The sequence below is a fragment of the Cetorhinus maximus genome, chromosome 7 (assembly GCF_964194155.1).
Source record: "Cetorhinus maximus chromosome 7, sCetMax3.hap1.1, whole genome shotgun sequence".
Taxonomy (NCBI): domain Eukaryota; kingdom Metazoa; phylum Chordata; class Chondrichthyes; order Lamniformes; family Cetorhinidae; genus Cetorhinus; species Cetorhinus maximus.
This window is the reverse complement of record NC_135885.1, coordinates 90,453,318-90,466,407: the sequence shown is the minus strand read 5'-3', so window position 1 is coordinate 90,466,407 and position 13,090 is coordinate 90,453,318. Positions and strand designations below refer to the sequence as shown.

Here is a 13,090-nt window from a genome sequence, read left to right as displayed (position 1 = left end):
GCATAATACCCTTATTTTTATGTTCAATTCCTCTCGTAATAAAGAATAGCATTCCATTAGCCTCCTTGATTACATGCTGTACTTGCATATTAACTTTTTGTGACTCATGCACAAGAACCTAGATCCCTCTGTACCTCAGAATTCTGCATTCGTGCTCCATTTAAATAATACTCTGCTTTTTTTAATTCTTCCTGCCAAAGTGAACACATCCACACATTATACTTCATCTGCTAGATTTTTGCCCACTCACTTAACCCATCTATATCCGTCTGCAAACTCCTTATATCTTTTTCACAACATACTTTCCTACCTATCTTTGCATCGTCTGCAAATTTAGTGATAATGTCTTCGCCCCCCTCATCTAATTCATTGCTGTAAATTGTAAAAGGTTGAGGCCTCAGCACAGACCCCTGCGGGGCCCCACGTCATATCCTGCCGGTCAGACAAAGACCGATTTATGCATTGTCTCTGTTTTCTGCCAGCCAGCCAATCTTCTATCCAGGCTAATATGTTACCCTCACACCATAAGTTTTTATTTTCTGCAATATCTTTTGATGTGGCACTTTATCAAATTCCTTTTCGAAATCCAAGTATAGTATGTCTACAGGTTCCTGTTTATCCACAGCACATGTTATTCCTTCAAAGAACTCTAATAAATTGGTTAAACATGATTTCCCTTTCACAAAACCATGCTGACTCTTCCCGATTGCCTTGAGTTTTTCTAAGTGCCCAACTCTAACACCTTCCCCATGACAGACATCAAGCTAACTAGCCTATAGTTTCCTGTTTTCTGCCTCCCTCCTTTGAACAGGGGGTTATATTTGCTACTTTCCAGGCTGATGGAACCTTTCCAGAATCTAGCTAATTTTGGAAAATTAACACCAACGCATCTACTACCTCATTAGCAACCTCTTTTAAGACCCTCGGATGAAATCTATCATCAGCCCACAGCTCCATCAGTTTGCTCAGTGCTGCTTCCCTATTGATTGTAGTTTCACCAAGTTCCTCTCTCTTCTCCAATTTCTGATTTATAGTTATTACTGGACTGTTTTTTTGTATCCTCTATAGTGAGTTCTAGTGAAAATATCTGTTCATTTCAACCGCCATTTTCTTATTATCTACTTTTAACTCCCCCTTCTCACTCTCTAGAGGACCAACACTCACTTTACCTACTCTTTTCCTGTTTAAATACCTGTAGAAACTCTTGCTATTCATTTTCACATCTCTAGCTAGCATCTGCTCATACACTAATTTCTTTCTCCTGATAACCTTTTAGTCATTCTCTGCCATTCTTTATATTCTGACCAATCACCTGAACTGCCACTCACCTTTGCACAGTTATATGCTTTTTCCTTAAGTTTGATGTTTTCCCTAACTTCTTTAGTTAATTATGGATGGTGGGTCCTCCCTTTAGAATTTTTCTTTAGAGTCAGAATATACTTATTCTGAAATATCCCCATAAATGTCTGCCACTGCTTCTCTATTGATCTATCCCCTAGCCTAGTATCCCAGTTAACTTCAGCTAGCTCAGCTTTCATGCCTACATAATTGCCCTGATTGAAGTTTAAAATGCTAGTCTTAGACCCACTCTTCCCACTTAAGATTGTGATCATTTCTGATGTCATTGCTGATTGAATAGCTGTCTGAAGGGCTACATAAACAATTACCTCAAAAAATATATAAAATTGGAAGGAGTAAGAAAAAAGGGAATTGGATAAATACTTGAAGGAAAATAAAATTACAAGGCACTGGGGAAAGCACAAGTGAGTACCACTAATTGGCACAATGGGCTGAATGGCAGCTTCCTGTGCACGTTGTTCTACTGTGGTGAGAGGGCAGATCCTTCTTTAACATGTACAGAATTAACAGGTAGGATTTTTAAAAGCATTTTCTGATGCACTAATATAAGTCTGAATTTAATGTCCCCTAGATGTGAGTTCAGAGGCAAGGGGCTGGGTGCGTGTATGTGACCGGGCGGTAATGTGCATGGTGGAGATACCACCTTCTTCCTGCCTTCCTCCAATTAAGCCTGGGGCTGGAATGCTTGTAGACTGCCTTCCCAACCAAAGGCCCACTGAAGCCCTTAACAAGCCAATTAGGCCCATTTAAGGGTTTCATCCCATCACTGCTGATATTCAACCAGTGGCAGGTGGGGTCTCTTGCCATCTGGGGGTGATGAGGAGTCACTCCAAATCTTGTTGGGTTTACTTGTGGCTTTCTGGGAGGCGGGAAGGTGTCCCTCTTTCAAAGGCACTCTACCCGATTGAGGGACTTGGCATCAGGAAGGCGGGGCCCAGCCCGCAGGAAACCATCTCCTCTGCCCTTGCTGGTGACGCTCCCACCTCACTGGCCAACATCCCTCTTCCTGGGGACCATATCCTGCCCCACTTATCTGACTCCAGAGGATCCATTGCTGATCCTCTGGGTAGGCCCCAATGCAATACCGGCAGTGGCCACAATGCCTGGTGGCACTGCAAGTACTACAGAGTTGCAGCCCTCAGGGATGGGATTTCTGCCCTTCTGGGACCTTAATTCAGTGGGAGCCCGGACACCTGCTTACCTTGGAATAGCCTCCTGTGGAAAGGGAATCCCCACTGGTTCTCTGTTGGGCAGGACCCATGTTGCTGCCACTAAATTTCACCCATATTTTGTAATGGGTACTGACCTATTGGAAATTAAATAACCAGTAATCAGGTTTATAAATCAATGTTGGTTTGGAGAAAATGGCAACTTATGATTTTTATAACTAATTGGTTGGATTTTTAAGACTTTCTCTCGATTTGAAATGATGAGTGTTATGTCTGTGGTTCCCAGAAGTCTGAAATAATCAGGCTATTTTACACAAATAGCTGTCATCCAATGTGTTTCTCTCACGCTCTGTTGCGAATCAATATATTGTTGCTTTGCTGCATAGACTGGAGTGCAGTAGTGAGTAATGTGGCGTTCTGGATATACGTGACAATATAGTTCCTAAATCATTTTGGAATAATATAAGAGCAGAGTTGGCATGACTGTGAACTGATCCGTTGAAACTCACGTCTGTATCAAAAAATCTCATTGAGAACTGCATAGATTCTCGGAATTTCCAGATAGGGAATGAACAATTTTTCTATGCCACCACTCCTAGATAATGCATACCAAAACATCTCTCTCCTGTTTCTGTATATGTTTCAGAAATTGTGAAGCAAATAGGTTAAAAGTATATTTCCATTGATGTTTGGCTCTGCATGTCATAAATGGGCTGCTGCAATAACATGTTTTGAAGTTTCCATTATTTTAAAATAGCTCCGTCTTCAAGGAAATTTGAACCTTAAGCGGGTCTCACGGAGTACAGTGCAACTCCTGTACGTCTTCTAATTTCTTGACCTTGTCAGAAGACAGTTTTCTGCTTCACTCCCTCTTGGTGTGTGACCCCTGGCGATTGCTGTTCGCTGGGCGGCACAGCAAGAGGAGGCGAATCGGAGATCCAACTGCACATTGGGCTGAGGCGGGTAATGGCTCTTCATCTGGACGACTCCTTCCCCTATCAGGGTCTCTTGCCGAAGAAGGAGACGGGCGCTGCGTCTTTTCTTTCCAGGTATCCGGAGTATGACGGCCGGGGGGTTCTCATCGCCGTCTTAGATACAGGAGTGGACCCGGGAGCACAAGGACTCCAGGTAAGGACAAGGCGATTGCAGTGTAGGCCTTGTGAAGCCTCGGCCTCTCGTACTCAGCACAGCCAAACAGTCACGTAGACTTAGTGCAGCATAAAATCTATCGATTGGTCATTATTCATTTAGTAAGGAAGAGCTTGTTATCTTACACTACATTTAATATATTTTAAGATAGTATATGATTACAATCTGAACTTGATTATAAATTATTGGGTGGGTAGAATAAGTGACGATCAAGACTGAACTGGCTTCTTTTAAATTTACTAATTTAACACTTTGCTCTCAGCACTGATTTATTAATTCGTGCACAATTACTCACTCATTTTGAGATTATTCCCATTTAATTAGTATAGCAGAGGATAACTAATTGGACCTTGGATATTGGGTTCATTTCTTAATAGGAGTCCCATTTCCTCCGTACCATGAACAATTTAAGTTCTCATGACTAAAAGAAGGTTGTTGAGATATATGCCTTTGACCAACTCCAGTAATAATTAGCACCCAGGGAAGGAATGTGTATTATAATTTGTATCCTACAAGTAACGGTTTTACTTGTAATCAATTTCCACTGAAAGTCCGCAAACTATAGGCGTCCTGGCTTTTCTCCGGACTGACAATGCGTTGCCAATGTACAGGCGTTGATCTACAGCTTAATTCTGCGATATAAATACTTTTTTTCTGTCACCCTTTTATTTTTTTAGCAAGGTATCAAAGTAACACTTTGGCAGTTTTTAAAGATTGTGTAAATGATTTATTTTTAATTGTGTTTTGTTTGTAATTGCTCCATTATAATACATTTAAATAATTTGGAATAGACAGACCATGTACTTTGCAACATGACACAAGATAGCTGAAGTATTTTTTTCACGGTCCACAGAACATTATGCCATCCACCCCAAAAAAAACTTCCCTGCCTCTTGACAAGTTAGAAAATTAAGGGGAAAGTGACAGCTGTCTATAAGTTAGGGATACCTTTTAAATGTGGTGCTAATTAGGAACCTAGCTGTGTATTACACATACAAAGGTGAAAAGTTGATTACGTTTTCTAAAATAAGATTAGTAAGTTATTAAAGTGAGGCTTAGTTGAGGTCATTATAGATATTTGACATGCATCTATGACCTGTTCATTTCACCTATGTAAACACATTTTGAATTGTTATTAAATTAGATGGCCAAAATCTATTTTTTAATGTTTTGCACTTATTAAACTGGAAATGATGCCTGATACTCAATTATGATTGATCATTCAAGCTATTTTCATGTAACTGACACTGGACATAATGGCTGTGAAAACTATTTAGAAATGTAGAAAAATTTATGACACAGAAGGAGCCCGTTTGGCCATTGTATCTGTGTCAATTGGAAAGGTGTCATCCAGTCCAATCTCACCTTCCAGCTCTTGGTCTAGAGCCTAAGATCCACCTAAGATTCTTCAAGTGTAAATCCAGGTGTTTTTTTTAAATGCAATGTTGGTTTCTGCCTTTACCACGCTTTCAGACGGTAAGTTCCAGAACCCCATCACGTTCTAGTTGGAAAACTTACACCTCAGCTCCCTCTAATCCTTCTGTCCATCTATGCCCACTGGTTATTGACCTCTCTGCTAACAGAAATAGGTCCTTCCTATCCACTCCACCTAGGCCCCTCATACTTTTGTACATCTCAATTAAATCTCCCCTTAGCCCCCACTTTTCCAAAGAAAACAACTCTAGCCTAACTAGCCTTTCCTCATAGCTAAAAATTTCCATCCCTGGCAACATCCTAGTAAATCTCTTCTGTATCTTTCTAATGTTATCACATCCTTCTTTTAATGTGGTGACCAGAACTGTGCCAGGCTCTCACTGTGGTCTAACTAATTTTAAATGATTCTACTATAACTTCCCTGTTTTTATACTCTAGGCCTCAACCAATAAAGGAAAGTATCCTGTATGCCTTCTTAACCACCTTATCTACTGCCCTGTTACCTTCAGGGAACTTTGGACTTGCACTCCGAGGTTCCCTTATTCCTCTTCACTTTTCATAATCCTGCTATTTATTGTGTAATCCCTTGCCTTGTTTATGTTCTCCTCAGACTTGTTGGATTGAATTCCATTTTCCTATTTTCTGTCCATCTGACCAGTCTATTGACATCTACAGTCTACAGCTATGTGCTGTGGAACTTTACAGGAAAACCTTGCAATCACAAAAATACACATCAACCAAAACCCTTTGCTTTCTGCTATTGAACCAACTTTGGATCCACCTTGCCACTTGCCCTTGGATCCCTTGAGCTTTTAATTTACTGATTAATCTGCCATGTCATACCTTGTCAAAAGCCTTGCTAAAATCCACGTAGACTACATCACTCTACCTCATTGACCCTCCTTGTTACTTCCTCAAAAAATTGAATCATGTTCATCAGAAATGACCTTCCCTTAACAAATCCAAGCTGGCTGCCTTGGTTAATATGTGCCTCTAAATGACAATTTATATAGTCTCTTGGAATTTTTTCAATTTCCCACCATCGGGGTTAGACTGACTGTTCTGTAATTATTTGTACTATCCCTGTCTCCCTTTTTAAACAGCAGTACAGCATTAGCAGTCCTCCAGCAACACTCCTGTAGCTAGAGAGGATTTGAAAAAGATGGCCAGAACCGCTGCTATTTCTTCCCTTGCTTCCCTTACCAGCCGTAGAAAAGCAAAAATGGAAAATTTTGACTGGGGCATTGGTGAAGGTAATATTTTACAGAATTATACAGTGCAGAAGAGGCCCTTCGGCCTCTCGAGTCTGCACCGACACGTGAGAAACACCTGACCTACCTACCTAATCCCATTTACCAGCACTTGGCCCATAACCTTGAATGTTATGATGTGCCAAGTGCTCATCCAGGTACTTTTTAAAGGATGTGAGGCAACCCGCCTCCACCACCCTCCCAGGCGACGCATTCCAGACTGTCACCACCCTCTGCGTAAAAAAGTTTTTCCTCACATTACCCCTAAACCTCCTGCCCCTTACCTTGAACTTATGTCCCCTCGTGACTGATGTCAAAGAATATTTGATGTCAAAGAATTTTATATGTCTCTGTGTGAATCATATCAGTTGTTGGGTACTTTTAGATTTTTTGATTGCAATATGATGGAAAAAAGGAAATTCGTTTTATAAGTAAGTGGAGCTCGTATCTCCTTATCAGACTTGGTGTCCGGTTTTACTATGAAGTGCCTTGGGATATTTTACAACAGAAAGTTATGTAAATGCAAGTTGCTGGGGGCATTACATCTATAACTACCAGTGAGTTATTGTATTAATGCTAATTATGAAGAGAATCTGAGTGATGCTACACTGTTAGTTGTGAGTGCAATTTCAGCAAGTTATGTGGTTACTAATGTTGTTAAAGTTCTCCCACCTCTGGTTTCTGCACTGAAAATTGCTCCTTCCTTTTTGGTTACCCCTCCTCCCTGCCCTTGGTTTACTCTCTTTCACCTGGTGGTCTCCTGATTCTTGGAACTTGTCAGCAACAACTGATGTGAAACCACAAGCCAAAATACTCAACTGCATTGTACCCAGCTGTTATATAGTATTTATGGAAGTCACAGGATCAATCCTCCAGGAATGTCTCCAACTAGATTTGGCAAACTTACCTGGGCTTTATAAGTAGAGGTATAGAGTACAAAAGTAAGGAAGTTTGCTAAACCTTTACAAATCACAGGTTATGTAGGATTACATAGGATGTATGGCATAGAAACAGACCATTGAGCCCAACCTGTCCATGCTGATGTTTATGCTACTCCCATCTTTACTCATCTAAATCTATCATTGTAACTATCTAATCCCTTCTCCCTCACATGTTTGTCTAGCTTCCTTGTCTAGTTTAGTAAATATGTGATTTCAACAATCAAATGCAACTATAAAACAAAAATCTGCATGTGTTAGATTATAGGTTAGACACTCAGCTTTGACATAGAATGTAGAGAGACAAGATGTGTGTTTAAATAAGTTCATATACTACATAGTAAAATAGGCCCTAGCTAGAGTATTGTGTTCAATCCTGAACACTACATTTCAGAAAGGATGTAAAGGTCTTTAAGAGGATTCAGAGATTTAACAGAATGGTACTAGAAATGAGGGGCCTCAGTTATGTAGAGAGACTGGAGAAGCTGGCATTGCTCCTCATTGATTTTTTTCAAAATTCTGGAAAATTTGATGGAGGAAATAAGGCGAAACTGTTTCCATTGGCAAGAGTGTTGGTAACTGGAGGCACAAATGCAAAATAATTGGCAAATTAACTAGAGGGGCAATGAGCTTTTTACACAGCGAGTTGTTGTGATCCAGAATTCAATGCCTGAAAGCGTAGTCAAAATAGAGTCAAAAGTAACTTTCAAAAGGGAATTGGATAAATACTTGAAAAGAAAAAAATGTGTAGCCAAGGGGAGAGTGCAGGGCAGTGATATTAATTTGATATTCCTTTCAAATTGTAGGCACAGGTACAGTGGGCTGAAAGGCCCCCATCTGACCTACGTGATTCTTTAATGTAATGAATTTGTCTAAAGTTCATCAGCCTGCTCTTCCAGCAAAGGCAGTAATCCATGAATTGGTTACATTAAATGAAATAACATATCTGCAAGGCATAAAGAAAAACTTTGGACTAATATGTTATTGTCTGAAGACATAAATGCAAAATCTGTTTTTCTTTTAAATTTTTTAGGAAAAAGAATGGTCGAAGGTCAAACAGTTGCTTTGTACTGAGCATGGTATTGGAGAGCACTGTACTTGAATATGTGTCGCCAATTGTGGAAATGTTCGTCAAATGTCATATTCTTCATCCTGCCAGCCCTCCTTTTTAAGAACAAAATCAAAAATAAAGTAGAATGTCTTATTACTGGAATTTTTGGACATTCAGTTATCTGAATGTCTTCCTTGTTCCAGCAATTTGCCTTTTTATTCAACACATAAAGAAGCAGAAACCTTAGTAAGATAGTGTTATCCTACTACCAGGGCTGTTCGCTGATACCCATGCACATATAAAAAAAAGTACCTAAGGCCATCTGATTTTCTTTCCCCATCATGGCTGAATTTTCACCTGAGCTCGGGAAATCCTGACCTGCGCACTTTTGTGGATTGCAAAATGCACACCTGACCCATTTGTGACTTTGAGGAATTTTCAACTTTTCACATGGGTTGGGCTCACAATGCATTTTGCGAGCACGATTGTGTGTGAAGAGCGTGGGTGTGGATGTGGGCCAATTAGGAGGCCAAGGTTCTCCAACAGAGCAGTCCAGCTCCCAACATTGTTTAAAGGCATCCTAAAGCTCTTCCCTCCAACTCTCCCGTGCCACCTCTATGCTCCCATGCTATCTCACTTTCCCCATGCCATCCCATGCCATATCTATGTCTTCCCTGTATCCTCCATAGCCACTCACCCAATATGCACTATGTACAATTCTTAGGAGCCATGCAATAACAATGGAAGCTATTTTAATATTATTAGAAAACCAATTACCTCTAACAATCTCAGCAAACCCTGAATTCAAACTTACTATCATTGATACTTAAGCTAAAAACGCAAGGGATAAAAAAGTTGTAATCCTTTACATGCTTATTAGGTTGGTAAGCAAACTAGAAACCACATCAAATATATAACCTGTTATTATAGGCTTGAGAAAGTTTCAAATGGTTCTTGGATCAGTAAGATAACCTGATAAGCTGAATCTCTTGAAACCCAGGCAAGCACTCATAATGGGACAGCTGTCATAACAAAAGCTTCCAGCTCCACTGGCAGAACAGATATCCACTTCAATTTCAAAGCAGAGTGCCTGTCAATCAATGGGGCCGGTGGGGGGTGCAGTGCGTAGTACCAGGGGGAAGACCTTTTATTCAACCTTTAGAAGCCGGGTTTTATTTAAAAACAGCCAGATCTGCAAGTCCAATTAAATCAGACTACAAAGACATGATAGCAGAGGGCATGTATTTTTACATTTTTTTATTACATTATGACACCTCCTCCATTTGAAAAGTACTGTAATGCATGTGAACAGTTAAACAATTTTGGTCAATATAAAGGTCAATTTACTTTTTCAGGACAGATCCTTATGGTGAATCACTGCATTAAAAACACATCTACGTTACAATATTGCACCTAATAGTTGTAGGTGTCAAAACATTTTACGTTCTCCTTTCAGAATATTTCTGATTCCTCAGCAGGCTTTCCATTTTCCTTACAAACTCTTGAACCTTGTCTTCTTTTAATGAGTTTCCAAATCCCTGCACCACCAGACAAAAATGGCGTGCAGGAGGAAACCAATTATCAACTGCCCATTTAAAATGGGGAACCCAACCTCAAAGGGGGTGGGTGTGTGTTTTGTACACTAGGCATTCCTGACCCGCAGAAAGGCCAGAGGAAAATGACACAGGGTCAGGAATTCGGAGGAAAATCAGATTTCCTCCAAAGAAAAGTCAGTATGGCCATTCATGCACTGAAATGCATCTCCCCACCCAGATGAAAATTTGACCCCATTGGTCAATGTAAATTCAGTGTACGTTTAGTATTTTGCATTAAATATTCAGTTGTCACATTTTTTCTAACTTCCATAACATAACAAAATACAATAATATTGGAAGTAATTGGTGATTTAAGAAGTGCAAACTTGTCACTAATGCGAGAACATCTTATAAATGCAAATTAATTGCTGTTTATCCGTTTAATACCATATCATGTTTCTCATGATGCCCCAAACACTCCGCATACAATGAATTGCTTCAAAATGCAATCAGAAGGTAAAGGTGTAATTTTGCAGTTAAAATTTTAATTGCGTAGGAGATGCTGCTAATGTTGTTGATTACTGCCAGGAAGCATGTAAGAGTGTACATTGGGATTTCCTATCCAGCTGCACTTGGCATTTGCAATTGGACAGCTACAAATGAGGAGCTTGAGGGCGTAGAGCATTCAGATTGTATAACGTTGTTCCTTGATGCCTTTTATTACTACTACTGAGTCCCTAAATGCTATCTTATAGATATTTTATAATTTTATATTTCTCTTTATGATCTGTTGCTTGTACTTAAATTGCAAAATTAAGAGTGCACTTGCTCTGACAAATAGACAATCTGTTCCAATCACTGAAAAGAGCCTGTAGTATTAAGTAAAACTGTTCTTGATGAAATGCATCCAATTTTCACACAACTTGATATTTCAACATAGTCGTTCAGCGTGATTAGTACCTAATGAAAAGAGCTGCATGGCTTTTCAAAGCATGTCCTATGTTTGGAAATTGCCATATGACATTATGGCTAAGAATAGATACTGCAGTCTGTAAAGTGGCTGTTTGCTGGGAGTAATTATTGTTATGATGGTTGTGGCATTGTAACTAAAAATAAATCTTTACAGGTCACAAGTGATGGAAAGCCCAAAATTATTGACATCATAGATACCACAGGCAGTGGGGATGTGAACACATGCACAGTATTGGAGCCAAAAGATGAGAAAATTATTGGCCTTTCAGGAAGAACGCTTAAGGTAATGATGGTGCACTTATATCAGATTGTAATTTTTGTGCTATTTATATTTTGAAACAGCATAAACAATGTGGGCAAGAGTTTCTGTTGGGTTGTGCTGGTTTATTCAGTGCAATTTGCCCAAAATCACTCAGACAAGCATAAAGGATCGAGGAATTACAAGTGCAAACTGCATCCAGTGCAGTCGAGAGCCTGCAATGTTTTGCACTAGTTTAAAATGAATATCTCATTGAAAGTCAGCCCTATCTACAAAACTGGACATTCTCCCAGATCACATTAATGACCATTGCAAGTTTCCACTCACTCCGCTTATTTACAGTCCCTTGAGAAGTCTCTTATGCACAATGACATTAATAGACAAACTAAAAGTTTCATTTTTAAAATTTACTGGGAAACTGACTACTGTATACCAACCTAACAAGTAAATGGGTCTGCATATTTTTTAAAGTCATTGAGCTATTTGAAATTAGGTTACTCACAGATATCTGACTAGGCACTTCACATAAGAATGCTTACTTTTTGTGATAAATTAGTTTTCAGCTGTATTAGTAAAACCGTACCAGTGTTATGATGCAGCAGATGATGTGTGCCAGGCGGATCAAATCCACGAGGGAAACTTGATCACGCGGTTACAACGGTTTTGTAATTTGTATTTTATTTTGAGATGCATGCCCTGAATTCAGTAGTAATAAGCCCACCAAGACTTTAGAGATTTTTTAGAAAACTAAATTAAACATTTATTGATAAAAGAAAAGATTTCAAGCACGTACATAGGTCTACAAATTACGACTATAATAACTCCTAAAATCCCTAATTAATCTGTTCCCCTCCCCGCCCCCCGCCGTTAAGAGAATATGCAAATACCAGAGGCTTTTGACACTTCTGATAGATCTTACAATGCCTACCCCTTTATACATGTTCCACCCTTTTAATGTAAATCTCATTGTTCCCATATGTCTTTGGAACTTTACTTTTCTCATAATATCAATCTCTTCATGGTGCTAATATTATCAGTAATCTTTGGGAAAAATAAACACACAGCTTGGACTTGCTTCTCTGGCTAGGTGTAACACCCTACCATTCTCTTTGAAATTCAAATTACCCTGATTTATCTAAAAATGCAAATTGTCCTCGGCCTCATATTCTAAAATTTCAGCCATAATTACATTCAAACCTAGCTTCTTTTGATGAGTCGAAGTCTCCAGACCAGCTGCCTCCAATTCAAGTAAATCCCACACGTGCACAAACTTTCCAAACCCCACTATTAACCTACTTTTACAATAAATCACGATAATATTATGAGAACTATTATACTCTTGTGACAACCAGGTTACTAGTCTTAAGTATATCGAGGAATTTTTTTTGTTGCAAAATTATTTTTTAAACTTTATGAAATGCTGACCGATTGCATCAGTTTGTGGAAGGTATTCAAATAGGTGATTGGAAATTTGAGAAGAAAAGCCCTTGAAAATTTGCACAATTTATGATCAGCTCACCAATTAGTGGATGTGTAGTTGTTAGGCCTTAGATCTCCATGAGCTTCTCCAGCCGCCTTGTCATGATTTGAACATCTTCACCCCAGTGATTCCTGTTTAGGTAGCATCCTAGGTTATTTGAGGGTCGCCAAGCCATGGTTTATGCCATGACTTTACTACAGGGCAGGGTGAAGAGGCAGGCCCTAAGTCTTCTGGAATGGGGATCAAACTCCGCGCTGTTGGTTTTATTCTGAACCACACGCTAGCTGTGTAGCCAACTGAGTTACCAGTACCTCTATCCTTCTACTTTGTAATAAACCTCAAAACAAACTACAAGTATATAATCATTGTACGTACGCGTAATGCATATCCCATACGGTATAAAGTGAATAGCTAATTTCGTACTAAAAGTTACAATTACTCCATTTATTTACTCCAAATAATTCCAGTGAAGTTGGACAGATGAGCATAAAGTG

General features: G+C 39.4%; 1 protein-coding gene across 3 annotated transcripts in view; it reads left to right on the top strand.

Moving 5' to 3' along the window:
* The first annotated feature begins 3,166 nt into the window (after positions 1–3,166).
* tpp2 (tripeptidyl peptidase 2) overlaps positions 3,167–13,090 on the top strand; it is a 172,354-nt gene continuing 162,430 nt past the window's right edge. For 2 of the 3 annotated variants that reach the window (XM_078545859.1, XM_078545858.1), the window contains exons 1-2: positions 3,167–3,656; positions 11,012–11,140. In XM_078545859.1, coding sequence (XP_078401985.1) covers positions 3,495–3,656; positions 11,012–11,140 — 291 coding nt within the window. In that variant the 5' untranslated portion in view covers positions 3,167–3,494. The remainder of the gene's footprint in view (positions 3,657–11,011; positions 11,141–13,090) is intronic. The other variant, XM_078545860.1, reaches the window with a different exon arrangement.